This window comes from Calypte anna, chromosome 3 (assembly GCF_003957555.1).
Source record: "Calypte anna isolate BGI_N300 chromosome 3, bCalAnn1_v1.p, whole genome shotgun sequence".
Classification (NCBI taxonomy): domain Eukaryota; kingdom Metazoa; phylum Chordata; class Aves; order Apodiformes; family Trochilidae; genus Calypte; species Calypte anna.
In genome coordinates this window covers 96,693,893-96,721,510 of record NC_044246.1, presented here as the reverse complement: position 1 = coordinate 96,721,510, position 27,618 = coordinate 96,693,893, and the positions used below count along the sequence as shown (strand labels likewise).

Genomic DNA, 27,618 nt, shown 5'->3' with positions numbered 1-27,618 from the left:
ATCAATTGATCTTGGTTACTCTGGGATCCATATAAAAACAAAACAAAACAAAAGTTTGTTTTTTGTTTTGTTGTTGTTTTATTTTTTTTAAAAAAAGAGATTAGCCAGATCTCAAATCAGTACAATCATTAATAAAACCATGACTTGAATCATAATCTCAATGAAAACCAGAATCATTCACTTAGTGCAGGTGTCAACTGCTCATTTCCATCAGCTGAAAGCAGCAAGTTACAAAACTTGGTGCTACTGTAGTGTTTAATTTTCATTTGTTTACTTTTCTTGCAAAGTGTATCATCAATAAATCTAAAATTAGTGAAACTACCTTTGACTAATTTGCATTCAGTCTGAAATTGTAATGTTTCTCCTTATAGCTACTGGAATATCAGATACTGTTTCTCTATGATTGCTAAAAAAATAAAGTTGTCATAGAACAAGGACAGATTATAAATACTGTATATTTGCCATCTGGATTTTATTAATAGTAGAACTGACAAGAAACTTGCCTTTCAATACTTCTTTTAAACAAAATTAATTTTATAATAATATTCCTAATGCATGAAAGTATTTTCTTACCATTGAGACAGAATAAAGGCAAGTGAATAGAATCTAGGGGACAGGTTTTGCTGGCCATGTTTGGTAATGTTTTTAAGCTGTTTTTCCTTTGCCATTTTCTTCTGTCCTTACCTGTTGTTTTATATGAATCTCTGAATTAAGCATAGTGGATTAAGTTTTTGTTATTTTATTTTTCTGCACATCACCCCCAAAAACATTGGGAAAGTCTTTCAGGGAGCTTTAACTTAAAATAATCATCTGCCTAAAAAAAGACTGGCAGAAAATAGCCTAAACAAAAATAAAGTCCAGTATAGTTAGCATCTGACCAAGGTTTATCTTTCAGCCTACATGTGCCATTAAACACAAAGAAAGCTCTGCAAAACACGTATCTTAAGTGAACACTGAGATTATGCCTGTTGTAGGGCAGCACTAGGAAAGTGTGGTGGGTGTTAGGGTGATTGATTCATGGCACACAAGCACCCTGTGAAACAACTAAAATGAGGGTACCAATTTCTCCTTAAAATAAGTAGCTTATTGGATAATATTTCTTTATGGTTGCTATGAAAACGAAGCTGTCAAATAAGAAGGATGCATGGTATTTAGGATACAACAGGGACTATGGCATTTAGACACTGTGGTAAGGGCCAGCTCATTTGGATATCTGGCCTCAGGGCATGCCAGGGACAGATTTATTTCCCACTATAGATAGTTAAGCTTAATTACCCAGGTGTAGACTCAAACGCATCTAGACACAGCCTAAGTTGCCAGTTATGAAGGACTAATGAAATATTGCCTGGGAAAAAAAAAAGGAAGAAAAAAGAGGGTAAAAAAATCAGGAAAATGTTGCAAACATTTTTTATGTCAGCTGATTTTGTAGATCTGCTGATTTTATTCCAGTGTATTTGCTTTGGACTTCTTCCCTCTTTACCCTTCTTCCTGTGTGACTTCTCCAATCTAAACACACTCTGGAAATCATTAGCTGTTGCCCCTGGATCTGGTATTTCTTGGTTTAGACTGAAAGGAAGGTTATTAGCCCTAGGTACATTGTACAAACATCCAGTTGCAACTGAGAAACGTATTAAAAGGCAGATTAATGGACATAAGCATTAGTGAGTTTCCAGTGTTGTGTAGAGTTGTTAGATAGCTTTTAAGTGTGTAATTTTTAACATAGTATTAAAGAACTAGATAAAATTTTGAAATAAAAAACAAAGCAGTGATCAAAGTAAACTAAGTATTTATAGCCTGTTAAAACATGTGTGTTGTTTACTGCTATAATCTCAGGAGAGGAGCATTGCTACTTTGCTGTAGTTTTTTTTTGAAAATATAAAATTCTCTGCACTTTTTTTAGTAATTTTTTTGTGTGTGTGAAATCTGTTTAAATTTATATAATGCATGCATAAGAGTCAAACTAAGTTTGTCATTATTTTCCACTTGTTTTAACACATTCCTGTAAACACTAAATTCTTACATTTAATTCAGTACTGGTTCAGTACTGGTTCAGTACTTACTACTGATTGAAATAATAGGGAATACTTACCTGCATTGATTTTATTGGCTATCGGTCAGGCACTTGTTATCAACTCCTGAAAACTGATAATTCACCACAAAAATAATCCAAACTTGAAAAATAATTCATTTTTTCTTTGGCCATTTCTACTTGAAATTATAGGACTAATAACTAACTTTATTTGTTTCAGAATTATAAGAAACCTGACTTTTAAACTTATATTCTGTTTTAAATGAATTTTGCTCCACTGTAATATGCTTTGATAGGATTCCAAAATGGCTAAGAATTTTTCATTCAGAAAAAAATAGTGTTTTAATAACAAGGGTTTACTCAGTACAACTGAAATGATGTCGTGTCTAGACCCTGTTTTATAGAAGTATCATTTTATGTGTGACCATTTTTGCAATAACATGTGAACTCCTCTTTCTGCAGTCCCTAATGTCAGCCGAAATGGAGATCCTTTTGTTCAAACATCAATTGTGGAAGCAATTGCAACTGTTGACAGAGCAATAAATTCAACACGTACACATCTATTTGACAGGTATCCCCCTCTTTTTTTTTTTTTTTATATTGAGAAGTCAAAATTAATTTTGCATGTACTAGGAATAGTGTAAGATTTATTTAGAAATAATCCATTTTATTAGTTAAGTGGCATTGTTAACATCTAGTTAGTTTGGGGAATACTAGCAGTTAAGAATGTAAGGATTCCTATTGTTTAAATCTCTATTTGCTGCAGCAGTTTTTCTGCTGAGATAATGTGCATTAAATGGCTACTAAATGTTTAATGTTATTATTTTATGATTTTTTTTTTTGCCTTCCATATTGAGATGAGTAACCAAGGTATGCACTAATCATGTTGCTGAACACCTAAACGATTTATGTAGTATTGTTATTTTGTAACTCCTATGTACACTGACTTTTTTTTTTCAAATTATCTATCAGTCGTCCTCGTTCTCCAAATGATTTGCTAGCCTTATTTCGATATCCAAGGGATCCATACACAGTTGAGCAAGCAAGAGCTGGGGAAATATTTGAAAGGACATTACAGCTTATCCAAGATCATGTACAAGATGGTTTAATGGTTGACCTGAATGGAACAAGTCAGTATTCTTTCCTTATTTTTTCTGTATTAGTGCATTTGCCTTCTTAAGTGATAGTACTTCAGGAGACATTTATTTTCTAAGTCTGGGTTCTACCTGCAGAACCATTACATTGAAATCAGTGAAGTTTTTGACTTTGCAAAACTTTACCTGGAAAGCTGAAACTCACACAATAATGTAGCAATGTGGAAACCAATGACTGAATTGAGTGAACAGATATATTTGGTAAAGTATTTATGTTTTTCCTTACGTTGACTTATTAGAGAAAAAGATAATGATCAGGTTCTTCTACTGGTCAAATTTAGTCTAATGGAAGTGCATAAGGTGTCCATTTTGTTAACTCCTTGTGTGTTAATTCATTAAGACAATTGTTTCATAGCAGAACAGCTGACTTTGATGTATATTAAAAAAAAAATCAGTATTTTGTTCATGTTTCTTTAGATAAAACCATTTAGTGTTGGCATGCCTTGGCAAGGAAAAGGGTGATATAACAACAAGGACTTATATATTTTACAAACCAAGGTTCTTACATGTACCACAAGAGTAGTCAAATAATTATTTGCCACTTATTCTTTTAATGCATGTCAATCTAAGCTAATAGTTTCCTTTAACACTGATCATATATAATGAGAAATTTCATTTTTGCTGCTTTTTATAAATAGCAGAAAAAATTGGAGTTTCTACAATGTTTCTACATTTTAATTATTGGGCTCTAAATTCAAATCAATCCAGTCCAACTGGAGCATGTGTAGCTAATGTATTTATGTGTGTGGATAGGCTTGGGATATAGGAAAAACATTTGGAAATAATGATAGAGTTTTAGATCTTTTGAGACTTGACATAGCCAAAAGATACAGTGAAAGTCTAGAGGATATTCTAAGTCTAGAGGATATTCTTAGTTCTTTTTTGATGTTTATAATTGAGTATTTATTGTAGCTTCCAAAAACTTTAACTCTGGCCATGAACTAGGGAAGTATTTGTAAGACATACTGCAAGCTTTGTGAAGAAGTGTAGCATTTGCTAATAAAAGATTACTACTCACTATTAGAGACAAGTAAATAATTTGTGATGAATATTTCAGTTTAAAGACATACTGAAAATTCTTTGAAGGTTTGTGTTTTATAAGAGCAACCTTATTTAATTCAGTTCTCTAATTAGATGCATATGCAAGCATATATATCAAACTAGGAATATATGATATCTGATATGTGAGAATTGATTGACTACTTTTCACTAGGATTTGTAACAGTGAAATTCAATCACCTCAAGTTTACAAAAAAAAGAAGTCTTAAAGCATAAAAATGCAATTAATGAAAACAAAATCAGACAATTGTATTTGATACTGGAAATTCTGTTCAAAAATTGAGCTTGCTTCTCAACCCTACAGGATCCATAGAAAACTGGCTTTTAGGGAAAATCAAATAATAAAAATAAATCTGTTTTCATTTAAATAGTTTTAATACTCATATTTGTCATTATTTGGTTTTCTTTCAAAATGCAGAGCCCTGTTAAAAAGCGTTATTTAGCACTTAGGACTGGGAACAGTTGAATAACTCAACAATTTCCCATTATGAAACTATTTAAAATCTAAAATCTTGGAATATCCGAAGGAAACACTATGGAGCCAAATTTTCCTTTGCAGTGCCAGACTATATAACAAGGAGAATGTCCACAAATTGCTGTTTGGGAGGTTCAGATTGGACCTGAGAAACAGTTTCTAACCAGAAGGCCAGTGCAGAATGGGAAAAGCTTATCCAGAAGGTCTGAGGAGTCTTGGTTTTAAAGGTTTTCAAATCCACTAGACAGGGATACAGCTGAGCTGATCCAGTGCTGGACACAGCCTTGTTATAAGCAGGAGCTTGGTCTGGGTAAAGGGTCCCTTCTAATCAATATTTCTGTGGCTCCTTAGAACATCTCATTGCAGTTTGGGGGGGAAAAAAAAAAAAAAAAAAAAAGGAAAAAAGTAAAATTACATGAATTGAGCTAGCTCTTCTTACCAGTGGAAATGCTCAAAGCCCTGGCCATTTAGAAAGCAGAGACAGAGTTAATACCTACAATGCAAGATTAAGATTCTGAGACTGGCATTTATGGCAGCCTTCAGTCTGCTCAGAAAGCCAACACATCAGATTCATAAATGAGAGACTGCATCCCACCCGACCTTCTAAACAGAGAAGATGGATCTTTTATTTTAAATTGGTAACAAAGGTCATGCTACCCAAAACATTCACGGTTGGGTTCAATTTGATTTCTGAAATGATGCTGTTAATGAGGAAAACCTCAGCAGACAAATATTTATGTAAAGACTGCGTGAGTAATGATCATATGGAAATAACTCCATGATAAATGAAAATAATTTTAAAAGGAATGCTATTATAAAGACAATATATTTTCTGGGTGTAGTTTTAGAATTAAACTGCCCTGGTAGCCAGCATATTATGAAATTTTATCAATTATATCCTCAAAGAAAACTTACTGGTTTTGTTCCATGGTTTGTTTTTCCCTAGTCTGTAGTATTTTATAAAATAATTTATGTCAGGCTAGTTTTGCCTACTGTAAGCAATAGGTCTCTAGTGTCTTTGCTTTGACTTGTAAACCATGTGGAGTTAGTGTAGCCCAAGGCTGAGAAAACGTAAATCCCCTGACCAAACACAGGTCCTGTCCCAGCTGAGCAGCTATGAGCAATCCAGTCCCTTTCAAGGCAGAGATGAAGATTGATGTAGGTGGTTTGTTTGACATTTCCCTGCATTGTAGAAACTGGGAAAATAACAAGGTGTCTAGCACTCATTTATGTGCAGAAGGTAGATGAAGGTCAGTGTCTTTGCAGGCACATTAGGACGGGGCTCAGAACTAAAAGGAACATTTCCCCACTGTGTGCAATTAGCCTGCAACAACCTCTTGCAAAACCACACTTAATTAATGTTCTCAAGCAATTGCCACCATGACGGGAACGCCACAAGCCTGTGGGAACAGAGTACTAATATACACGCACTCATTTTTTCCGTCTGCCTTTATTCTGCTTGTTTGATTTTACTCCCAACTGCAAGTTTCCCAGATCAAGAGCCATGGCTGTGTATGATGGCTCCTGGAGTGCCAAATACTCCACTTCCAGGACTCTTTCCTCGATCCTGGAACCTCACTCATCCACACTGGAGAACCATTCATGTCTCAAGCTGTGCCTGTGTTTGGATCAGCAAGACTCATTCATAATGAATCTCCCAGTGGTCCCCACTTACTGTGCTTTGGTGTGAGTTGTGGTATGGTCTTGGGCAATGTGGATACTTTTCAAATCAAATGAAAAATATGGTACAGGGCCACATTTAGTCCAGGAGAACAAAATAAAGTTTTTCTGAAGTAAACGTTTTCCTGTTGCACAACAGATATAATAAGGATGTCATTCTCAACATCAAAAATTTCACTCTGCAGACATATTTCTGTTGCTCTACACAAGTGCCTAATGTAGGTGTAGCCCAAATTAATGTTGTTTTTTTTTTTTCCTGAAATGAAGTCCAAATATTTCTTAAATCCCTTTTAGAATGACATCTAGTAGGCAGACTGAGTATTCTGCAATTGGCAGTCACTCAGCACTTTACCAGGGGGGCTTGTTACAGTCTTCAGTCCTTGCACATGCCATCGTACCCCAGCAGAGATCAGCAACATGTAGCCTTAGTTTGAAGTTATAAAAGCATTATTCTAATGAATTAACAGTATATATTTTGTATATATTATTTTTCTGTTAACTGAGAAAAAAATGCAGGAAAGTGATGTGCTGTAGCCCCAGAGGTGAATGGTGTGGATTGCAGAGTGTTGCACAAAACCCAGTTTTCTTTAGAAATTAGTCCTGGGTAATGTGAATGTGAATTATTCCACACCATATGTCCTACAGATCACCCTTCTGTTTAGCTGTAGCAACAGTGGGTATTTTCTTTTGTGGTTTTTCTAGAATTTTTTTCTTAAAATTCTTAAAGCTTCACTGTAATAAAGCGAAACAAAATAGTAACATTCAGCCAATTTTCAAGTCGCAAAATATACAGCCTTGAAATCTTTGTAAATGTTACTGACAGTTTTTTAAATGCTTTTACTGACATGGGGAAAAGTTTCCCATTTTTCGAATTATGAGGTTTTTATTTCTGAAAATATCTCTTCTGTCTGAAATGTACAAATAAGAAATTAGCTTCTTTTGTAAATGTTTTGTAAAAGGGGTACTTAAATTGACAAACGTCACAATTTTTAAAAATTCTACTCCTGGCCTAGTAATGGTTGTTGCTTAAATGACCTAAAACTCCAATATACATATTTGATTATTGTTGTTCTTTTTCAACATTACCTAAACTTAATCTGGTGGAAAATGAAGTATCGTTAAATTACATTCCAAATAAATTTGTGATCTGTGGGGTCCATGAGTTTATGAAATTTTTGATTTGAATTTTCTCTGTCTCTCTTTTAATTTCAGGTTATCACTATAATGACCTTGTATCCCCACAGTACCTGAATCTGATAGCAAATCTCTCAGGCTGCACAGCTCACCGACGAGTAAACAACTGCTCAGATATGTGCTTCCACCAGAAGTATAGGACACACGATGGAACATGCAACAACCTTCAGCACCCCATGTGGGGTGCTTCTCTGACAGCCTTCGAACGTCTGTTGAAGTCAGTCTACGAAAATGGATTTAATTTGCCTCGGGGCATTGAACCCAGGAGGCTCTCTAATGGCTACCCACTCCCAATGCCTCGCTTGGTTTCCACTACTCTGATCGGAACAGAAACAATAACTCCAGATGACCAGTACACTCACATGCTCATGCAGTGGGGTCAGTTTCTTGACCATGACCTGGACCTCACCGTGGCTGCCCTAAGTGAGGCCAGGTTTTCAGATGGTCAGCATTGCAGCTCAGTTTGTACTAATGATCCTCCGTGCTTTTCGATCATGATACCGCCAAACGATCCCAGAGTTCGGAACGGTGCCCGCTGCATGTTTTTCGTTCGCTCCAGCCCGGTTTGTGGCAGTGGGATGACGTCCCTCCTGATGAATTCTGTGTACCCACGAGAACAGATCAACCAGCTGACTTCATACATAGATGCATCCAATGTGTATGGCAGTTCAGACCATGAAGCACTAGAAATCAGAGACTTGGCGAGTCAAAGGGGTCTTTTGAGACAGGGCATCGTACAGAGATCTGGCAAGCCACTTCTTCCATTTGCTACTGGGCCACCAACAGAATGTATGAGAGATGAAAATGAGAGCCCAATTCCCTGCTTTTTAGCCGGTGATCAGCGTTCTAATGAACAGCTGGGTCTTACCAGTATCCACACCTTGTGGTTTAGAGAACACAACAGAATTGCCACAGAGCTACTGAAACTCAATCCACACTGGGATGGTGACACAATATATCATGAAACACGCAAAATTGTTGGTGCAGAAATGCAACACATAACATTTAGCCACTGGCTACCTAAGATCTTTGGAGAGGTAGGCATGAAGATGCTTGGAGAATATAAGGGTTATGATCCTAGTGTTAATTCTGGAATAACTAATGAGTTTGCAACTGCCGCTTTTAGGTTTGGTCACACACTCATTAATCCTTTTCTGTATCGACTGGATGAAAACTTTGAACCTATTCCACAAGGCCATCTACCTCTTCATAAGGCATTCTTCTCTCCATTTCGGATTGTAAATGAAGGAGGCATTGATCCACTTCTAAGGGGATTGTTTGGTGTTGCTGGTAAGATGCGTGTCCCATCACAATTACTCAATACAGAATTAACAGAAAGACTCTTCTCCATGGCACGTACTGTGGCTTTAGATCTGGCAGCTATGAATATTCAGAGAGGCAGAGATCATGGAATTCCTCCCTACCATGATTTTAGAGTTTACTGTAATCTTTCTTCAGCTCAGACTTTTGAAGATCTGAAAAATGAAATTAAGAATCCTGAAATCAGGGAGAAACTTAGCAGGTGAGCCTGAGGTGAAGAAAAACAATAAATTATCTAAATGTGCATGCAAAATTATTTGCTAAATGTCTTATCTAGGAGGAGTAAAGGTTTTGGTTTTTTTTAAGGAATTCTTTCTGTACCAGGAAACAGATGCAGAAAATTCCCATGTGTTTCTCTACTTTTACATTTCTATGAAGAATAAATTAATATATACAGTATATTTTTGTGAAATTATCAGTTTTAGATGTCTGGTGTTACAAATGCTGTTAAGTGTGAATGTTATTCCAGTGTAAGGTCATACTTAGCATCAGTCTCATGGAAGTATTTACATGTTCAGTTTGATCCAACCCACACACTAAAATAAGCAGGAATTTTGTTCACTGTATTTTCATATGGATGCCCTTCACTACCAGTAATCTGTTCTTCTTTAGAGCACTGGTATTTGAAAATAAATCTCCAGTTACCTGCCACCTCTAGCTTATCTACACAAAATCAAGCTATTAATCTCAGCTATGGTAAAAGAAAAAGTGTGTAGAGAGGCACAAAAGCTGTTGAAAAAGAAACCATTCCCAGAAATCAGGAAAAAGCTACTAAGAAAAAGAAAATTGTGGGGTAGACCTTCAGACCCCTGTGATGTTACTCATATATGAAACCTGCATTGCAGGATTTCTTGCATTTACACCCACAGGTTGTTCACAAAAGACGTACCATTGTCACTGTCATTTTTCTGTGAATTGTTCATATCTCTTACCCTTAGTTTTACAACTTGCTGCTTCTTTTGTTAATGTAAAATATTTTATATTAAATATTTGTGTTTTCTGTTTGTAGGTTGTATGGTTCCCCACTGAACATAGATCTATTTCCTGCTTTAATGGTAGAAGACTTAGTTCCAGGGAGCCGACTGGGGCCAACATTAATGTGTTTGCTAAGCACACAGTTTAGGCGTATTCGGGATGGAGACAGGTACATTAAAATAATTTTAAATTAAGGTTGCTTAATATGAGCCTCATGATCTTGTTTCTAAATCACAATGCATTATATTTTCACTTATGATTTCAATATATAATTGAACAGATGAAGAATACAGGTTTAAAACATTGTAAGTAGCTGTGATAATTTATTTTTTAATCCTGTTACTTTTTATGGGGAATATGTCATACTTCATCTCTGAAAAGCACAACAGCCACCATATGCTGAGTTTCCTTTTACTGGTTATTCAAGTCACTCACCTTCCTGAAAAGTGAATGCTATTCATCTCTTCTCATTTTTTTTTTTAAATTTTATTAGCAAAGGAGTTGTGGTAGGGACACTTTCACCATCTCTGTTACTTATGCATAGGTTGGAAAATTACAACTCTGCATACATAAGCATTATAGGTATTTCAGTGTCAGCAGTCTGTACCAAAATTAAAATCAGACAAGTTATCCCAAAGAGCACAATTTTATAATTGTTTTTAAATTACTTTTTATGCACATTATGAGCAATTTCTCAGTACCTGAAAGCTTTTATTACAGCAGTGAGATCTCCTTTGCGTACTTTCAGCTCACTTGTTCAGAACCTGAAGATCAACATTTCCCTCATTTTAGCATTGTCACGGTTTAACACTGGCCCGGCAATTAAACCGAATAACAGACGCTCTCTATTAATGTCTCTCTCCTCCTTGATAAAGAAAGGAGAGAGAATAAGGGAGAGAGACTTATGGGTTGGAAACTAAACTACACAACTTTAATGAACAGTAATGATAAATAGGAAAAATTACTAAATATATACAAATATACAGGAAAATGGAAACCACATTCCCCCAATAACTCTCACATCACCACCGAGGCTGCAGGGCAGCCCTGGGAAAGTCCAGGCTGGACTCTTGTAGTCGGCAGCAGTCGGGAACCGGAGGCAGGAACACACAGATATGGGCTGGCACGGATCAGGACCACAGGCAGATGAACAGACGGGATCCTTCCAGGATGCCGGGTGAAGGAAAGGAAGAAGGGAAATCAGGAAATCCAGAAGTCTGGAAATCTGGCTTGGCCCTCGTGATGCCTCAAATTTATACTGAGTGTGACGTATATGGGATGGAATACTCTGTTTGGTCAATTCTGGCATCTATCTTGTCTGTTCCTCCCCAAAGGAGGGCTCAGGTGGGACCTCTTTACTCCTCCTGGATGGTAAAATGTTTTCCTCAGAGCTGAGCAGTGTCCTTGGCTCTGCACACCAGTCTCTAGCAGTAACTATAAACATCAAGTGTTATCAATCCTAGAAACACACACTGGCTGAGAAACTTGCTGTTAATTTCAGCAAATGCAACTACTTACAAGAGACTTAGCTAAAAGCAAAAAGTACAAGACAGAAAATCACCTTTATCCTGGCCCAAACCAGGACAAGCATGATGTGTGACCTAGAACCCTGTTTTTGCATTAAATGAGAGTAGAAAGACTGAAACTAGTGTTTCTCATCCTAGTGAAAAGAAAACAGGAAGAATTAGGAAATTAGATTTTATTCATTTTATCAAATGTTATTTGCTTTATGTAGTTATAGAATAACTAAGTATAAAGGCTTTTTCTGTATATATGATAAATAACAAGTCTTTTTGTAAGGTTTTGTAAAAAAAAATTCTTACATAAAATCTGCGAAAAATTAAGCTGTGAAATTGTTGGATACAGTGTAAAGATGAGATCAGGATTTATGGAATAATTAATTTCATTCTGAATACAGTATTGCAGTACCTCTGAAAAACAGCATGTTTTGGTTTGGTTTGGTTTTTTTTCACTATCAAACTTGTTTTTTCTGTGAGATTACAGGTTATGGTATGAGAACCCAGGTGTGTTCACACCTGCTCAGCTCACTCAGATCAAGCAGACATCTCTTGCCAGAGTTTTGTGTGACAATGGTGACAACATAACCAGGGTACAACATGATGTCTTTAAGGTAGCAGAATTCCCACATGGATATAGTAGCTGTGAAGATATTCCTAAACTGGACCTCAGGATGTGGCAAGATTGCTGTGAAGGTCTGTATGGAGGTGGATTTGGGCATATTAATGTGCACTTAATTTAGTGTCTGTTCATTTTATTTTAGAAGATATTTGCCCGCTTTTCAGTTTTTGTTAAGGTGTTACAAACTCAACTCTGGAGCACAACCACCGCTAAGTGAATGATCATTTCCTAGTATATGTTAAATAGGCACATTCTGAACATAGGATAGATTTGAGCATTGCATGGCCAAGATCACTCTTTTCCTGTTTTCTCCCTTTCATGAAAAAATACTCTTGATCATTGACACCGCCTTCAAAAGTTAGAACAGTAGGGTAATTTTTTTTCTTCAGAAATAAACTTTTTTTTCCTTCAGAAATAAGGTTCACTTAACTCAGGGAAGCACAGGACACTGCGAATCCCATGTTGCATGGTAGCCTGTATGGTGGCTTCCATGTGACATACAGATTTTTTTTTGCATGTCCTCTTTTTAGCCATTGTCACATCAGGTTTCACCACATCTGAAACATAATTAGAAGAACCTTGCCAAGATGATCTTCTGAATCATATGGATTTACAGAATGAGTGGATTTCCAGTAGCATTTAAAACAAAATAATTCAGAGTCCATTGGTCCCTCTTTATTAAGGTCTCCTTGACAGTGTTATCCTTTTCTATTGATAAAACTCAAACAGTATGCATTGGTTGAAAAAATATATTCAAGAGTTTTGGGAACTTCTCTGTGGAGCCCTGATTATCTAGGAAATACTATCAAACAAATTGCTAACTGAAAAAAACATGCTCTTCTTAGATCATCAGCTAATGATCATTAAAGTCTTGCAATTTTATAATCCTACAATTATGATATGAGTATATATTTCAATACCAGAATCTCGTAAATTTCCTGGTGAAAGGTATCTAGATCTCACTTCATCATCTTTTAACTTCTGTTTCTCTTGAGTTTACTACTGCTAAGTATGCTGTTCAATATTCTGCCAAAAGATATGTATGAATAAAGAAGCGGTGGATTGTGGTTCTGACAGACTGTTCCACTGGTTCTCATGTAACTGGTGAGATAGCATTGCCCCAAATGACAGAGTCCTTTAATGATATAGCTCAGAATCTAAATCAGTATTTAAAGGATAAAGTGATGGAGGATGTATCCCTTCAAGCTTTTACAGACAGAGTAAATACTGAGGAAGGATTCTAACTCGTGTGACCTTATGATGAGAACATACTCAGGTATCATTAGAACTGAAATAAAATAGATAAAATGCACTATTCAAAGATGTTGCACAGTTTAGCTTTTAAAATGACTACTGTATTCTCTTGTCCAGTAAACATCTCTTTAAGTAATAGACCACTGTTGAAGAAAATTCCTCCTTGGAAAATTTGGTTGAAAACATCAGTTACCTTTATGAGACAAGGAGAAATAAATACTTCAGTTTTCAATGAGATCTTGAACAACTTCCTCCAGATATAATTTCTTTCTGGTATAATTCTAATTTTTACCATTTTGTTTTAAGATATTCAGACTTTTTAAAACAATTTTTCCAGGTTTGTCATTCCCAAATAGATTATAATAGCTCATAAAACTCTAGATATGGTTGACACATTGTAATTTTACTATAAAGTCTTCCAGAATCTCTTCAAAATAACCCTTGCATATGCCAGAAGCATTGACAGAAAATCAATTATCACTGCTTTACAATAACCAAATAAATCATACTCTATTAGTTGAAGGAAATTTCACTTTGCCACGGTTCACAAAGCTCAACAGTCTCACAAAGACATTCATTATATCAATTTGGAAATACTGTAAAGCTGCTCTGAGAAATTATGTGTTGATTCTCTAAATATTATGTTATCATTGAGCCTTCTAGAGCAGATGTTATCTTTGGAAAGTGTTTAGAGTATGCAGCCATTCAACAGCCTAGCTTGTATTTTCATTCAAGAATGTTACAGCCAGGTTACTACTGGATACAGTACGATTAGACAATTGCCAAGAAAAAGAAAGGGTAAATAACTGATGTTCTTTTAAAAATTTCCTATATGTATCCCCTTCTTCTGAACTCCTATGAAGTCTGTGCAGAGGTTAATGAAGAAAGAATGAAGCATGCATGGCTTGAACTGCTTTCTTGCACGGATGAATAGGTGTGACTTTTTCTGTGGAAATCCAGGTTTAAGCAATTAAACTAAAAAAAAAAAAATTCATACTATGACAGTAGGGACTCACAACTACTCTACTGCAGTGGGGGGGGCCATACACAGCACATTCAGGAGCTGCATTTCCTTTAAGTTAATACATTTTGGGTTTTTTGTTTCTTTGAATTTATTATTAAAAGAAAAAAACCCCAAAACATTTCTCCACATCTCAAAAATTTCTGATTATTTTATAATTAACATTTTCCTAAGCTAAAGTTTACTTTTCCATATGAAGAATAGAAGAATGTCTTCGTTACAAAAAGGTACTTCTTAGATTTCTTGAGGAATTTATTTTTTATAAAGCAGAGCATTATTCCTTTTTATAATAACAATATCAGATTAGATTTCTGTTAATTAAACATACAGCAGAATTACTGCTTTATAGTGGGAAATAGAAAGTGAACTGTGGTATACAATTTTTTCTTCTGGTTTATTTTATTTTATACCTTTCTTTCTTTTGTCAGAGATAGTAAGGAATTGCTGCAGATTTACTGCAGGTTTTCTCTTGAGAGAAAAAGCAACCATGCTCAAATTTTCCACACAAGAGACTTTGGTGGTTTTTTCAGGCTCTAGTGGAAAAAAAAATAATTAAAAAATAGTTTTAGTACTCAGTGCATGCTTCCGTGATTAGTCTATCTGAGTTTGTATCTGAGTTCTGAGCCCAAAACCTCTCTTCCTTCAAATATAACCTGACTGCTGTGGTTATGCCAGATATTTTTGTGATACGAATTATGTTTAAAAAAATTACTAGAAATTAGGTACAAAGACATATTGACTCAAATGGAATAATGGTTTTACTCCAAATATATAAATTGGAAATATTTTCCCATGTGAGGGTTTAGATGTTTCACACTTGTTTTTTTGCTAAGTTGAAATGAAAAATTTGTAGGCTTTTTGCCTTATGTCTATGACCCAGGAAGAAGTGATTCAGATAAGATGCAAGTTATCTGCATAAGCATAAACTGATTCAAGATGATTTTTCTTATCTTATTCCCAGTTAACAACCAATGTATCAGATATTTTTCTTCTTTTGTTTAATTCAGGACAGCAGTCTTATACAAATTATGATTAAACATGTTTAAATCCTACTGAATTTTGGCAGAAGAATGAAGACTCACTGTTAACCTGAGTGAATTTACACATGGTCTTCCAGCAGGCTGGACCTATATTCATGAAGTCCTGCGTTTTAAGATGAGACCAACAATTATGTCATGTATTGCTTCTGTACTGACTGACTGCTTTAATCTCTTTGATTTAAGCTTCTAGAAGTGCTTCTAGAAAGACATCATGTATTTGTTTTAACAATTGTACTTATTCACTAGGAGATGCACTCGTAGTGCATCTGGTACATTTTATTATGAGCTTTGAATTATGCCCTTTCATCTTCAGTGAAAATACTAAGCAACACTGGGATAAGCACTAAATGCTGTTGAAGACTGATATTTTAACATGTTAACAGCAATCTCAGTGTGAAAATTCAAGATCTTTTGTGACAATGGAAATGGCTTACAAAGTACTCTCTGAAGTACCAAAATGATACAGTTCATGCCTGAACATTTGCTTCTAGTGTGTCATGTTTATTTTTGTTTTCTACATTCAAATGTCTTTTTATGTTTAAATTTCCATTTAAAGACAGTGTCTATGAGCTTAGTGACTATTCAGACTCTGCCAAGCTAATAAAATAAAGTTCCATGATCTGTAAATTTAAGGACTTCATAACTTTTTCTTGCAATAGAAGTACATTTAATATAGTCTAGCATTTCTGTAAGATTACACATTTTATTTAAAGTATATCAGTATTTTTATTTTATCCAAAACAGAAATATTTTTCCTCTTCCAGATCAGTAGAATACAGTTGTAATTGATAAACTTAAAATAAAAAGTCTAAATCTTTGATATTGCTTCATCTTTTCTGCCAGGGGTTTCATTTGCCATCCCTAGTTAAAAGTGACAGGGAAGCAACAATCTGTCATTCACTGTGTTTAGACCCAGACTCCTGAATGAGTCCGCAAGTGTCAGTTCCCAGCCTGCTCAAGTCCTGCTGCAGGCAGGAGAGAAAGAGATGCCTTGAGAGGACAGCATCTTGTGGTGTCTTTCTATGCCAATTTTCGCTGACTGTAAAGGAAACATGGGTAGGAAGGCATCCTACTGAATGAGTCTTGGTGATTTCTGCAAAATTAGGCAGCTGGAGGATTTTCTTCTTTCCTGTGAACTGCTGAAGTGGTGGAGTCGCCATTCCTGGACATGTCCAAAAACCATGTAGATGTGGCACTCTGGCACATGGTTTAGTGTGCATGGTGGCATTGAGTTCATGGTTGGACTTGATGATCCTAGAGGTCTTTCCCAGTCTTCATGATTCTGTGGTTCTGATACCTTCACAATCTAACTAATGTCAGTTCTGAGCAACATTCTTTTTCAAATTTCCAAATATCTTTGGATTTTCAGTCTGTCTGAATATATTTATTTTCACTGATCATTGATAATTATATTCCTAAAGATGCATGGGTTTTACCTGAAAAACTTCCTAACTAGATCTGTTAAATTTTTTGGCTGGTGTGTTTGGATTTGATTTGGTGTCAACCTCATGGTTTTCCTTTATCTTCCTGCAGGCCATCCAAAACTTATTCAGACCATGAAGACATATGTTTTTTAATTACTTTAGGCTATCATTACCCATATCTTAAAAATTTATGTAGTCATGTTCTAGAAGTTATCTGTATTTCTTCCAAATTATGTCTGAGCTTTCTGGTTTTGGAAACATCAGTGAGCTTTGAGGTCGAATACAGAGAACATCTTTCACATTAGAATTCCCTGGTGTGTCAGTGGGGAGGTTACAGTCTGAGTTGTCACTATTTTCTACCTTCTACACCATAATTTTTGTCCAGATGTTTAAATAATGTTTATACAAAGTGAATTTGTATAAACAAACAGTGGGTTACTGTCAGATTTTAGATCAAGGTATTACATTTTTTGGTTGTTATTTAATTTATTATTTTTGGAAAAAAATTATTCAACAGAAGAAATTAAAAGGTGCAGTATCATGGGGAGAGATGTGACCTATTAAGCAATAACAAAATTATTTATTTTGAGTTAAGGCTTCATTTGGAATGGAAAGTCTTTTCCTATATTGTGTAATCTTTGAGTAGCTGCTTTGTGAAAACATCTACTCATAAAAACATTTTGACATTTCAGACATTTTTAGTGTTTCATCTCCCTTTTTTTGTTCCCATAGCTCCACTGTAATTCACTACAATAAATCTCAGGGAACTGAAGTATTAACAAATAGAAGCCATAGTTACATTACGTATGTACTTTTCCACACAGTCCCTTAGTTTCTCAAGTTTGGTTGTTTGTTTTTTTAACCTGCTCTTAGATTAATTCTCCTTAACCAAGATTTTGAGAGGTGTTTCAGTGGGAATTGAGAGAGCTCTATACTTACAAATATCAGCGGGTTTTTTGTAGGCAATTTGCCTTGTAGGTGGATTTTCAAAACCTTGAGGGAAAAAAAAGGGATTTTCTGAAGATGTGATAATGTCTTCCATACCCAAATAGCTTTTCTTGACACTTGCAGTGTAACAGTATCTAGTTTCTGGAAGAAAACATTGTCAGTAAAAAAATATTCTTAGATTGCTTTGAGACACTTGAAACCAAGAATGAACAAAAGTAGTTAATTTGCTAAGATGATATATTTGAATCTTTAAATAATACAGAAATATCAGGTCAAAGCTCAGGTACTAAAATATCAGGTACTCAAAGCTGCCACTGAATATATGATTCTCATATTTACCAGGGATTTTAGACCTTTGTCTAAGAGTGACCAAAAATGCCTTCATGCCAAGCATCTTGCAGACACAGAAGTCTGTTCCTATCTGAAAGAGCTTAATTTCTGAGTGTGCAGCAGGAAGATTGTGTGAGAAACAGTAGAACACAAAAGAAGAATGAACAACATGTTGGCAGTAAATATAATCTAGTTTTTTGGTGATGCTGTTGTTATAGGAGAAAGGTAATAAATCGGCTTAAGAATGGGACAAGCTGTGAGAAAAGAGAAGGAAAGGATGGATAGTGTTCAAGAATGATGTGTAGGTATTGATTTTGAACTGAAAATCTGTCAGTACTTTTGTTATTTTTGGTCTGGTCAGTCTTTTGTTTTCCTCTATTTAAATTGATGTAAAGCCATTAACATATTAACTTTTTTCTAACAGGTAAATTGTAATAATTTAAGTAAAAGTCCAATACAATTAAAAGTAGTCCAAGATCCTTATTTTTGTATAATCACAGAGCAACTTTATATTTGTTTCTCTTCAGTTTAACTGTATTTTGAGGCTCTTTTATTTAATAGAAACTTCTGCAATAATTTGTGCTAAGACCTTAGGTATTGGATCTATCTACTTCTAAATTCCAGAGAAATATATTATAAAATGGATTTGTTCTGGTACAAGTTAAGAGAAAAATTAGGGGAAATCGCTTCTTCTCCTCTTCAGTTTCCTTCATGGCTCTTTCTGCTAATACCAGACTCAGCTGGGATACGTCCATGGGATTCTGTATTTCATCTTTCCTTTCTGTTTTCTTAGCAGATTCTTTGCCTCTAACAGCTGAACATGCTAATGGGTTCCTGCTGCAGCTTGGCCAATTTCAACTTTTTGTTTTAAAGCTTCTGTGAACAGAAATGAGAAAAAGTTCTATTTTCTCTCTGTCTCCTGTCCAAAGTGCTGCTCAGTTTTTGTTTTGTTTTCCTTTTCTTATATAAAATGGGACTCTTTCCAAATACTGTCTTTGGAAGGCTAAATAGAGTGTACTGAAGGAAAGACATACTTCATCCTGTGAAGACATCCTTAGAGGATGTTAGGACAAGATTTCTATCATGATTATGCTCACGCTTGAGATTTCACTGTGCAGTGGGAAATGTCTCAGTGTCTTAAGTGACTGGTGATACGTTCAAATCACTCAAATTTGGAAATAGGGCTGGTCAACCAGTAGACTGTGCCTGCAAATGTTCTCCAAGATTTAATTCAGATGCCAAAAATACAAAATACTAACGCCTTTAATAGATGAGGAAGCACCAGGCTGTTTTTTCTGTCACTATTTACATCTGTGAGTAACTACTCCATTCCAAAACCAGAAAAGTACTGAAAGCCATGAGACTGGAAATTTCAGAACTGAGAAGAATAGTTAAAATAACACTGATTTATTCTTGAAAATAATCTTTATTCTTCTGTTTCATACCTAAAAGATAATTGGTGAATAATCAAATTCTCTGCATCCAGATGGGTTAAATGTTGTATTGCTGGGACACATATTCATCTGTCATCACACTGATTCTGGAAGGATCAGATTTACCTTTGCCAATTCAAAAGACCTTGTAAAACCATAATAATATTAGAACTGTTGAATTATACTTTAGTTTCTAACATATCATATCTTGTCTAATTTCAGACTGTAGAACTAGAGGACAGTTTAATGCATTTTCATATCACTTTCGGGGAAGACGTTCGCTTGATTACAGCTTTCAGGAGGACAAGCCCTTGAAGAACATGAAAATATCCAAAGCAGTAAGGTAAGATTTCTTTTTTTGGAGGGATTATTTTCAAAATGGAATGGAACTCATAATTTCTTTGTAAGTGAATAATACTTTTCTTCCAGTGTCTGCTGTTTCAAGTTTAGGATGGATATATTCCATTCTTACACTTCTGCATAAACGCTAACAGAAAAGCCCCCTTTTTTTTTTTTTCAAACTCAACTTTGTGTAACACCATTTGTGAGTGACACAACACAGTGATTTTGTCCTTCCTGTGCTTGTCATGAAAAAAATTCAATAACGAAAAATAACTTGGGGGAATCAGAATCCCCCATTCCTACTGTTCCTGCAGTAACTAAATTGCTTCCTTGCCTCGTCAGCACTTCCAGGTCTGCTTGCAGAAGTAGGAGGTCACATAAAGTGTAGGTAACACTAGCATAAAAATTTGTAAGGATTGCTTCTAGTACTGAAATACTCAAAGTAGGAATGGAGAACTACAGTGCTACTGACAATGTTGTTGATAAATCCGTAATGCTCAAAATTATAGCAAGGAAATAAATCACAATGTCAGTCACAAATAATCAACAACACAAGGGCCCTGCAATTTCCAGGGAATCAAAATTTAACTATGAATTAATGAAATGAAATAAGTTCTACTTACACCAAACATTTCTTTTGAAGATCCTTCTTGATGAGTGAATTTGAGACTGTTTTTGAAGTATAGCTCTTATCGTATATCATGTGCTTTTTTGGTAAATGAAATTAACTACTTGACTGAGACAACCAACTTTCACTTTGGCAAGGAAGGCAGGTAGACAGATCATAGAATTGGCTGGGTTGGAAGGGACCTCAGAGATCATCAAGATATGTAGACAGGTAAATTTATTTCAGTATTTTCTAATACTCATGCAGATATTACAGTACATAAGAAACATTATGTTTCGCTTAAATGTTAGGAACATGTCCTAAAGTCACAGAGTCTTTATGTGTTTGAGATTTTAGACAAGTGAAGACACGAGCTGAAAATAAACTTGCTTATAGACAATAGAAAAAGCAAGGTTCCTTTGAAGTAATCATTGAAGAAGGATGTTTTATCTGTCTTTGCAAGTTAGAAGTTTTTAACAAAACTATTAACTTTTAAAAGACGCTAATCTCAAAATTCTAAAACTGCAGAAGGGTTAAATTAAATCAAAGTAAAAGCGAGAAAAAAATAAATGCTTATATCTGAGAAGCATCTTGTTTTCATGAATTTGCTGTAAATCTACAACAGTGAAATTAGTAATAAGGACTACAAAATAATAATTTTAGAATACTTTATTATAGCTTAAATAGATCTGAAGCAATTCTTTAACATTCTCATCAGTTCTCATGCTCATTGTTGTATTGTGATGAGACGACTTTTCTTGTTTTTTTACCTTCTCATTTTCAAGAACTTTACCAAGTGGGGAAGATTGAACTTTTTTATACAATAGCAGCTGCTTTACTTGAATTTTGGCATATTATGTTGTTTAGAATTCTTTTTCTTTAATTTAGATGAAAAACCATGGGGAGCTGAGTAGCTTGAATACCTGCCAATAAGTGCTGTTTTTATTTATGCAGAAAGATTATAAATCAGGACCCCTATTATATATGAGAGGATTTCTTTGCCAGCTCATTCTTTGGGTATTCCTTATCTCTAGAGAAGACACACTAACAAAACAGAAATGCTTCTGTGGATTCAAGGATCTTAATGTAATAGATGACTTAATAATTATCATTATCCTTGATATTGAATACATGGGTTTTGAGTGGTGCCAAATAATGTATTATTAGTTATGGACAGTCCCTTGATAACTTTGATAACACCTCTTATCAGATATCATCTGGAAAGCGCTGTAGACAAAAGATTCTAGATCTTGTGAATGTTAATCAGTATTATTTTAATTTTTTGTTAAAAATTAAAAACAGGAATATCTTCATATCTCAAAGTAGTTCTTACTTATATATGAATTTTTTTTTCTTTTTAAAGCCATGTTTCTTTATACACACATTTTGCTAGTGACCACATAGAGAAATAAATTGAAACTGGATGTGAAATGTTAATTTCATGTTTGGAAGTAATGAATGTTTTTTAAGACTCCTTTTTGTCTGCTTTCATAATGGAGGCTTAAGAGATTTCTCAGTGAATTTACGACAATGCTTTACAGTGTCACAGGTGACAAATATGTGTTTTCCCTTGCATAAAATATGTACCAATTTTTCTAAGTTGAGAAAATCCATACTGTTAGTGATATTAACAGTAATCTACATCTCACATGACCTGAGACTTATCTCATGTATTGTTGTGCTTCATGAAGTTCCTACGTTTGTTGGTTGCTCTTCTTTTCACATTTTTATTTGAAGTGCTCTAAAATATCTAGCCAAACAGAAATGAGTTAGATCAATAACCTGACTTGGCATTCATTTTTGCAGTTCTGTGAAACAGAGTAAATATTTTCGTAATGCCACATCAACATCTAAGGAAAATTCAAACATGCCAGCTGTGAATGACTTCAAAGAATTTGTTTTGGAAATGCAAAAAACTATTTCAAGCCTCAGAAACCAGGTAAGGTGCTGTAATGGATAATTTCTAATTATAAATTTAATTCATAATGTTTTCCTAACATCATTCCTCTTATGTTTTTAATATTTAGACATCCACTGCAGCAAAAACCCACCACATAATATCTCAAACAAAACACAACACAGAACATGGTGTGTTATTATTCTTTATTTCTATGTTCTTTTGAAATCATACTGAAATATGCTATGATTAGACCCTTTTTGGCTTTTGAACTTGAAGACTTGTGTAACTGTTTTATACTAAGCAAGGAGTCAGTCTTTTCCTAAAAAATAGTTTTTAGAATTAGTAAAATCTTCTTTTCCTATCTGAAATGTATGGAATATACGTGAACAATTATTACAGTGTAGTCTTTCTTAGAAGTAATATGCCAGACTACAGCTCTAAACATAGGTGAGATCTAGATAATTTGTAGAAGACTTCTATGATGTGGCATAAATAAACTCTTTATTCAGAATAATTCAGCCATAGTGGAATTTAGTTTTAAAAATGTGTACCATAAAGGGCAGACAAATCCAAAGTAGGCTAAAATGTTTGCCTAGAATACTTAAGTTCCTCCAGAGCAGCTTTCCTATATAAATTACAGATATGAATCATCTATTTTTTCTTACACAATAACTTGATTCTATCTTTGATTGTATTAATGAAGCATTGTTGTACTCACAATTTCACAGTGGAAAACACTGTGTTAAGACTTAGTACATCTCAGTCAGTTCTTCTGTCTTTATTTAATTTAAGTAGGGCTGAGAGACAGTTGAAAATTGTGTCTTCCTAATAACTATTCCAAGAAGCACACAAGCAATAAGATAAACTGCTCACATGACTTCATTTTTCGTTGTTAAGGAAAACAGATAGTAAAAAAAACAAGCAAACATTATTATTAATATTATTATTATTAGTAGTAGTAGTAGTAGTAGTAGTAGTAGTTTTCCTTTCACTCATACATTTTGAAATCTGGACTTGTATTTCCATATATGTCAAATGTAGTTTGCTTTCCTTTGCATGATCTAGTTGTGTATTCCAATAGTAGGAAAGATGTGTCTCAGTTATCTTTTGAAGGGTTGCTTCTGTACATATTAACTTTTTGCAATCTTTTAGCATTATGGATACTAAGTAGTGAGAATTAAAACCCAGACAAGTATTTATTATGGATTATTTAGCATAAGATAAAAAACAGAATACCTTGCACAAATAAAAACTTTTTTTTTTATTCACTTATTAACTTTTAATATGTTTTCAGATAAAAAAACTTGAATCACGCCTCAGTAAAACTGATTGCACTGATGAGAAGGGTAAATCATATTCCAGCAATGAAACTTGGAAAAGGGACCCTTGTACTGTATGTGAATGCAAAGTAAGTATATGGAAAATCCATTTTAAGACATAAATTATGTTAGGTTCTGTTTCTAAAAGAGCTGTTCCAGTTTCCTAACTGCTAATTTCTGGGTGATTACTACTTTTTTTTAATGGACTTTTGATTAATTTGATTAATTTGGTGCAAAAACTATGCTCAGACCATGACACTGGTTTCCAATCCAGCCTTTAAATAATTAATTGTATTTTCATCTACATGCAAATACAGTTGTACTGGCAAAATTAGCTGCAAAGTAAGATAAGTATTGATTAAGTCTACTAAAATGCATACAGATCAATCAAAACACATCTTAGTGTGAGATTTTTGTTTTCTTTATCATACTGAAACTTTAAAAAAAGTAAAAAAAATTTTCATTACTCAGTATCCAAAGTTCCATGGCAGCACATTAGATAAATTAGTATAGTACTCCATTAAAGATAGGATAATACAAAGAGCCTTCTTAGTGTCCGTCTATGCTGAAATAAACTATGTGGAGTTAATGATCTTAGAGGGATAATTCACAGCATGGTCTTCAACAAAATGAAAAGCATATTTATGCCTGGAAAATGTTTCTAAGTGTGTTGATTTTGTTACTTTTTTCCTTATGCAGGTTGGTCAGATTACCTGTTTTGTAGAATCATGCCCTCCAGCTGACTGCGAAGCACCTGTGAAGGTGAAAGGAGATTGCTGTCCAGTCTGCTTAAAACAAAATATTAATAGAAAGGAGCCATAAGTCTGCTTTTTAAGAATTTAGGGTGCATATTCCTTAAATCATATCAATACCTGCTGATGGCAAAAACAGGTAACTACAGTCTTAACAACAGCAATAAATCAAGATTTACAACTTTGTAATGGTGCTGTAACTGTATAATATAATGTATTTTATTTTCTGCTCAAGAAGGTAACCACAATGCAAAAACTAACAAAAGGGAAAACAGCAAACAGGTCAAATTTAATTGTCTGTTAAACTTCTCAGGTTAGACAAACTCAAACTGGTGCTACTTTAAAAGAACATTGTCAGGTGGTTTTATATATCCAAAATGACTGAGTTTAATCTTACTCTAAAAATAAACACTTTGTTTCCTATCTTTAATTAGTAACATTGAAAGTTTACTCTCCCTTTTCAGTACCAGCCTGACTTGATATTTAGCTCTTCGTTATTATTTAGTAAATTCAAGGATGAAGAAAACACAAGGTCACTGTGCCCAAACCCATGCTGTAGAGGGCCAGTTTCTACCATCCCACCTGTTCATGGACGTTCTCTTGAACCACACTGCATGTGGACCTGCAAGGAAACAAAGAAAACTACATGACACCTTTCAACATCCTTTCATTAATTCAAGGAGTAAAATTAATCAAAAATTTCAACACAAAAAATCTAGAACTAGTAAGGAAATATAAATAAATGTTATTAGAAGATATGAAAAGTAACTGATGGTATATTACAGGTGTAATTGACAGTGTTTCTCATTCTAGGAAAACATAAACAACAGAGTAGCATTTGATCTTAAACTGAACATAATCCTTTTTGTCAAAACATATGTAATTGCTTGGCAACTCCTTTGTTTGTTTCACTTATTTTAAATCATTGTAACATGACCATGCAGCCCAGTTTTAAAGAATGCTTCTCTTGATCTCAGATCAGTTCACATCTTTATGTGGCCCTGTTTAGAAAATGTGAAAAGATGTCACATGCCATTTTGTATACAAAGATTCCTGTTGATTCATTGTACATATTGTCAATGGACGTGTTCCTGGTTATATTGTGGCACTGTTTGTTGAAAAAAAAACCAAACCATCAAAATGAAGCATAATGATTAATTGTGGATTGACTACTTTTTCTGAAAAGATATTTGATTTTTTAGGTTTTTTTCCAGTTTCATGTAATGCATATATATATTTACCTCAATATTTTCGTCATTCATGTTAAAAGTTTTCCAATGGACTCTATAGCCATTTAATAAATGTTTAACTTTATAGAGTGTATGTCTACACTAGCTTTTCAAAGTTGTGTACTTCTTAGAGTACAAACTCCATGGTTTTTATCAGGAATTATATATTATATTCAGTGAAGGACAACTATCATACCTCATCTTACAGCTTTTTTGTGTTTATTCAGAATTGATTCCCTCCCTTAATACTTAATGTGTTAGAATTTATGGCCCTGTCCTTAAGTCCTAAGTCGAGACTAATGAGAACCAAACCTCTTCTGTAGAAATATAGTTCAATGGCTTCTAAGTTTCTTGTTCAGATTTAGGGACTAGAGATTTGAGTATCAAAGAAATCTGCACAAAATTAAACATTCTAATCTTGAATATTTCATATTATGCAAACAGACTGAATACATAATTATTGCATGGTAAATCAAATGTTTGTCTTAAAAAGTAACCTAGCACAGCAATATGAGTTCAACTGTAGTATTTTGGCACATAATTTCTCTCATTACTAACATTAATAATTTCTAATTTGATAAACTGATACCATGGCATACATTCAAACTTTGATATATCTTTAAAGCTTACTACATACTATGGTAGGAGAAACATGTATATGTGTGTGGTGAGTTAAAGGTGTGTGGTAGAGGTACACAATGGAACTACAATTTATACTTTTAAGAATATTTTAATTGATTTTATATGCAATGTTTTGACTTATGTAATTTTCTATGTTAATGCGTTTAGAAATTTTGTGTGGCGAACATGTTTGAGTATCATATGGTTCCTAAAAGCTGTCATTCCTGTATTTCTTTGATACTCTGGTATTTTGTTGACTTTTGTTGAGTCCAAACCACATGTCTCGTCCTGTAATTCCAACTGAGATGGAACTCCCAGTGACCTATAGCAGGAATTCCTCAAAAAGGAAAGATTGCAGAGCTAACCCAAATATAATTTAACTGCCTAAACAGTTAAACGAGGCAATAATACATTCAGCTCATTACTACTTGCATTCTTTTATTCCAATTATATATAAATAAACTTTCCCAAAGTTTCTGCTTGTAGGAGAAGAGAGTTTCCATTTATACATTATAAAATAGTACCTTATATCCAATTGTTCCTTTTCTCCAGCCTCCAGAGTAAAGTGGGAGGTTTTCTTTGTTGTTCACTGTTTATTCATATGGTATATAAAATGGGCTTAGGAGTCTGGATATGCTTAAAGAAATGTAATATTGAGTTAGTTTTTGCCATCTGTCTGATTATAAACCATTCAGAAAAAAACAGGTCTTTATCCACAGTTTAAAATATAATCAGTTGTGGGTTTTACTAGTTCAGTTTTATTTGAGTGTCTGGAGAATCAGCATTGATTTTATACTTTCTGAAGCAGTGGCCAATGGCTAGATGACCATTTCCTCGCTATCCACTGTGAGAATATTGCTGTAATATGTTGCAAAATTTACATATTTATTTTCTTTTTTAGTGTTACCTTAAACAAAGTGTTGTTTTTCTCAGTCAGTAAATTTACCAAAGAACTGTTTGCACTGTATAATGAAAGCTTTTCAGTTAAAATAAAATGGGCCACATTTCCAAGTAAATTCCAGATGATTTCTTCTTCATATGTGTATTGTTTAGATTATTTGCTGAAGATTTGTGTGTGAAGGTTTTTATCAAAGGTCCATATTACTTATCTAATGCAGGATTGTCATGATCAGGACTCAGAATTAAACAGTGAGCAAATAAATCATGTAGATTCAGTAGGTTCTTTAAATGTTGTGACACATGGAATGAAATTATCTATCCGCTGTTCTGTTTTAGGTGATAGGAAAAAAATACACATTTAGTCAGAAATTATATTTAAAAATACAGGTATTTCTTAGCATGAGTGTGTATTTGAAAACTCTCAGTGCTGAACAGGTTTTTTCATTTTCTATATGAGAACATCAGAATACATA

At 34.3% G+C, this 27,618-nt stretch overlaps 1 protein-coding gene across 1 annotated transcript in view; it reads left to right on the top strand.

Moving 5' to 3' along the window:
• PXDN (peroxidasin) overlaps window positions 1-27,239 on the top strand; it is an 83,744-nt gene extending 56,505 nt beyond the window's left edge. Inside the window, exons 15-23 of the mRNA XM_030448217.1 lie at window positions 2,492-2,600; window positions 3,002-3,159; window positions 7,610-9,113; window positions 9,921-10,055; window positions 11,891-12,099; window positions 19,698-19,818; window positions 22,231-22,363; window positions 23,619-23,732; window positions 24,343-27,239. Of these exons, the coding sequence (XP_030304077.1) occupies window positions 2,492-2,600; window positions 3,002-3,159; window positions 7,610-9,113; window positions 9,921-10,055; window positions 11,891-12,099; window positions 19,698-19,818; window positions 22,231-22,363; window positions 23,619-23,732; window positions 24,343-24,465 (2,606 nt within the window). The 3' untranslated portion in view covers window positions 24,466-27,239. The remainder of the gene's footprint in view (window positions 1-2,491; window positions 2,601-3,001; window positions 3,160-7,609; window positions 9,114-9,920; window positions 10,056-11,890; window positions 12,100-19,697; window positions 19,819-22,230; window positions 22,364-23,618; window positions 23,733-24,342) is intronic.
• The last annotated feature ends 379 nt before the right edge of the window (window positions 27,240-27,618 follow it).